At 45.6% G+C, this 4,472-nt stretch overlaps 1 protein-coding gene across 1 annotated transcript; it reads left to right on the top strand.

Moving 5' to 3' along the window:
- The first annotated feature begins 2,284 nt into the window (after positions 1-2,284).
- Positions 2,285-3,051, top strand: LOC143028513 (general transcription factor II-I repeat domain-containing protein 2-like). Its single transcript, XM_076190725.1, has 2 exons — positions 2,285-2,472; positions 2,649-3,051. Exons 1-2 carry the CDS (start codon positions 2,285-2,287, stop codon positions 3,049-3,051), a joined length of 591 nt encoding a protein of 196 aa, XP_076046840.1.
- The last annotated feature ends 1,421 nt before the right edge of the window (positions 3,052-4,472 follow it).

Here is a 4,472-nt window from a genome sequence, read left to right as displayed (position 1 = left end):
ATCACTATTTGCAATAGTTTGACCAACTTCTACATCAACTTCTACATCAATAGATCGAGTAAATTTCCATGTCGTGTGGGCTCTTTTACATGCTGAACCAAGTAATTGTCACCAAGAAAATCTATTAAGCGACTGTCTATATGACCATGTTCAAGGGTCATCCAATCAATGTCAGTAAAATTTAAATTACCCACTATCAGTCAGTCCCGGTTGCAGAAACTAGACAGTTCTTGAAACAACATTTTGTCATCTGCTAATGGTAATATCTTTGGCGTATATATAAACACCTACATTCATTTTTTGTCCATTTGTTTGGTTTAATCCTACCCATAAACTATTATATGCATCCTGTTTCACTTTCTCTAAAACACAAGTATGGACATTGCTTTTAACGTACAACAGAACACCCCCACCTTTCTTGTGGTTTCACTCCTGATGAAAGTGCTTAAATCCCGCAATATTAAATTCAGCTTCAAACTCTCCACCATTTAACCATGTCTCGGTTATTCCTATTATATCGAGATTTTCTCTTTTGACATACGCCTGGATTTCTTGGAATTTGTTCCAGATATTACAAGCATTTTGTTCTTTATTGACACCTTGCTCTATATTGACATTTGGTTCTTCATTGATATTCAGTGTCTCATGGACATTTGCCCCATCCTGGACATCTGGTCCCTCGCGGTCATCCGATCTCTCATGTACACCTTGCCCCTGTCCGTCACCGCGTCCAACAACGGCCACTCGTCGTTCATTGACATTCTGTCCGGCATCACTTCCTAAATTAATATTTTATCCTCCACCGACATTATATCCTACCGTGATATTTTATCTTTCACTATCATTACATCCGATCGTGATATTTTGTCCTTCATTGACATTACGTCTTAATATTGTCCTCTACTGACATTATATCCTAAAATTATATTTTGTCCTCTACCGACATTATATCCTAAAATTATATTTTGTCCTACACTGACATATTGCTCTACATTATTGCTACGCCCTACTCTGTTATCCCCACTACATTCTATTTCCCCTTCCCTTTGAGTTTCTACCCCAAAAAAGGACTAGTTCATTACAAACTCCCACAATGAGATTTGTAAGAATATATTTGCCTCTGCGAGTAAGGTAGATCCCATCAGAAGCATAAAGGTCATGTAGCCTAGAAAAGAGATACCAAGGATCAAGAAAATGGTATCCCAGTTGCGTGCACAACTGTGATATCCTCTCATTGATCCCTATGGCTCTACTGTTTCAACACGAACCAGCATACATCCTCAGAAGGATCCCACAGATTACGTGACGGCTCCCACGCTCCTTCATCTCCTGAAGGAGGACCTTGTAATTCCGAACAAGTTCCTCTGATGTCACACTACCCACATAGTCACTTCCCGTATAAACAATCGTAACCGTGTTCGTCCGCCTTTACTCCCTAATGATCTGGGTACAATCGGCGATCCCACGGCCTGGTTGACATACAAGCTTGCATCATCGTTTAGTCTTCTGCTGAAGGATATTGTCATAGCCTCGCACTATGGAATCCCCACCACCAAAAACTCCTAATTTTCGGCCACCTCATCTTCCAGCAAGGCAAAACGATTGGCTAGAGCTAATGGTTGCTCCGCAGGGCACCCGATTACCGAACGCGGGCTCAACAAGCGGGATCCCACAGAGTGCCACTCACTCACAGCAGTGGCAGAAGTGGAAGAGGTGGAACGCTCCTTGGGTTGTGGGGAGGATTCTCTCTTTTCACAGAGTGCACTCTTGAGAAGACGAATTTCCTCCTCACACATCCTGAGACGGTCCTCCAGGTTCACACAACCTTCACAATCCATTCCGCTCCTCCATCGACAATACAAATGGCAAAGAGAAAATATAAATCAATAAAAGAAACAAAAGTGGTCACTAAATAAACTAAATACAGGAAGGTTACTCTGCTTACTTTATACCAGGGGCGGGCAACCTCCGGCCCGCGTGCCACATCCGGCCCGCCACCCTGCTAGGCATTATTATTGCAATCCGGCCCACGAAACTCTCAGCAAAAGGAGAGAGAAATTTCCAATAAATATTATGTTTTCAAATAAATAGATATAATGATTGAATTACTTTATATTTCGTTAGTAATAGTAATAGTTGTCGCAGTACCAGTAGTAGTAGTAGTGGTACGAAAATAAAACACTAATGAAAACAGTGATAATATGGAGTAGTAGTAGTAGTAGTAGTATGTAGAATTTTAAGCTAGATCTACTTCTGTGAGGTACGCTGACTGAGTCGTGGGGCCATGCTGTCTCGTTTGTGCGACCTACAGCAGGAGATTGCCAACCTCTTACGTCAGAAGAACCTTCCCCGCGCTGATCAATTCTCCGATCCGCGGTGGCTAGCTCGTCTGGCCCTGCTCACGGACATCACGGCACACCTGAACGCCCTCGACATGATGCTGCAAGGCAAAAATATTCTCGTGACAGACATGTACGCGCACATCACTGCCTTCTAGGTTAAGCTGCGTTTGTGGGAGGCTCAATTGGCTTATGGTCAGTTTGCGCATTTTCCTCGCCTTGCTGCTTGTACTCCTGACGACGTGGACCTGGACACTTGCGTTAGTGTCGTCATCTCTCTGCGTGAGGAATTTGCTTCCCGTTTTGCAGGAGTCAGGGTGGTGGCTGCGGACTTCAAGCTTTTCACTGCTCCCTTTCACTTCCCGTGGAAGACGCCCCTGCCTCCCTGCAGATGGAGTTGGTGGAGCTGCAGTGCAACGATGAAATGAAGGCGAAGTTCCGCACCTCTTCTCCATTTTCCTTCTTCTGCGACATCGTCCTCCCTTCTAACAATTTTCAAAAATACATTGCGCATGTTCAACGCATTGTGACCATGTTCGGCAGCACCTACTGTTGCGAACAGCTCTTCTCCAAAATGAAGTACACGAAGTCTCACCTTCGCTCCCAACTCTCAGACCACCACCTCAATGACATTCTTCTGTTGTCTACCTCAACCATCGAGCCAGACATGGAAATATTTCTTCATGGCAAACAGCACCAGAAGTCTCATTGATTTGTAGGGTGTTCAATGCAATTCTTGTACAATTTATTCATTGCATTCAAAGTATTGTACAAAATAGAGTAATTCTGGGGATTTCGTTTTTCACTCCGGCCTACGGCCTCTTTCCAAAAGCCTCATCTGGCCCTCACTCTGAAAAGGATGCCCACCTCTGCTTTATACTATTACTCCTACCTTTGGAGTACAGTAACAGACTACTGTTTTGATTCTAAATTACTAGAACACTACACTTTATCTTATACCTGTAACTGTGTCACGTGGGTCACGTGACGAAGCTTGGTGGGCTGTCGGCGCGGACGTTTCGTCCCCCGCTGACCACGTGGTCCGGTCGAGATGGAGGCTTACAGTCAGCCCAGCGCACCTGACCGGCCGAAGGAATGTGGCGTGAGGTCATGCTTAGCTTCCAGTGCTGCCAATTGTCCCAAGTACGAGGTCACCGCTGCCGCTACGCGCATGCGCAGATCGCCACCACCCACTCTCCCTTACCCTCCCGGATGTAGAAGAGGGAAGGGCATGGAGATGGACGACACTTCACGGCCGTCTGCCGTTGAGGGTGGACCCCCCCCCCCCTTCCCCTCCCAGTTCCACGGAGGGAGGGCACCAGGACGAAGGAGATCGTCGGAGCAGGAGACCAAGGAGGAGACGTGCGCCCGTCCAAGGAGGACACAAGGGACTCACCTGAAGGAGACCAAGGAAGAGACGTGCGCCCGTCCGCCAAGGAGAAGGACATAGGGGACTCGTCGGGAAGGAGATCACGAGGAGACGTGCGCCCGTCCAAGGAGGACACAATGGACTCGTCAGGAGGAATCGACACTCGAGGAGAATTCATCCTCGCGCCCGCAGAGCCGAGGAGTGGTTTGTGTATCCATTTGTTCTTTATATATATATATTGCATAATTGGTAGATAGTAGCGGTATATATCACACTGGTGATATTTCTATTATATGTGATTTGAGAGGTAGATAGGATAGTGCTCTGTGTTGATCCACAATAAAAACACGTGTTAGTGTTACCTTGGTGTTTCTTTTCTCTCACGCCCAATTCTCAATAATACCGAGTATATATGCGTAATTTGTACCCCCCTGACAAACTGTATAACCCTATACGTATACAGTTACAAAAACACAACACAATCACTTGTCACTATTCGAAGATACATTGTAAATTTCACAGGAAGTAAAAACTTAACAAGAAACATTTGCTAGCTGGTGTCTCGGCAGCAAACGAGTTCACTAGCTGAGGTCTCTGAGCAGACTAAGTTCACTAGCTGAGGTCTCTGAGCAGACTGTGTCGTTCCTCACAGTCGTGGTATCAGAGGTCCTACATCTGCTGGTGTAGTCCGGTACTGGAGGTTCGTCTGGTACAGATTTTAGGAACTTGTCCAAGCTAGTTTTTAATTTGTCCACTAGAAAACC

The sequence above is a fragment of the Oratosquilla oratoria genome, chromosome 1, assembly GCF_046742065.1.
Source record: "Oratosquilla oratoria isolate Oo_2021 chromosome 1, ASM4674206v1, whole genome shotgun sequence".
In the NCBI taxonomy this organism is placed as follows: domain Eukaryota; kingdom Metazoa; phylum Arthropoda; class Malacostraca; order Stomatopoda; family Squillidae; genus Oratosquilla; species Oratosquilla oratoria.
Note: the sequence above shows the minus strand (reverse complement) of the source record. Positions and strands in the feature narration are given on the sequence as shown.

Bases quoted from the DNA above. Each gene is read 5' to 3' on its own strand.
- LOC143028513 (XM_076190725.1), top strand. From the start codon at position 2,285: ATGCTGTCTCGTTTGTGCGACCTACAGCAGGAGATTGCCAACCTCTTA. The intron at 2,473-2,648 runs GTACGCGCACAT...CCCGTTTTGCAG, and splicing joins AATATTCTCGTGACAGACAT to GAGTCAGGGTGGTGGCTGCG.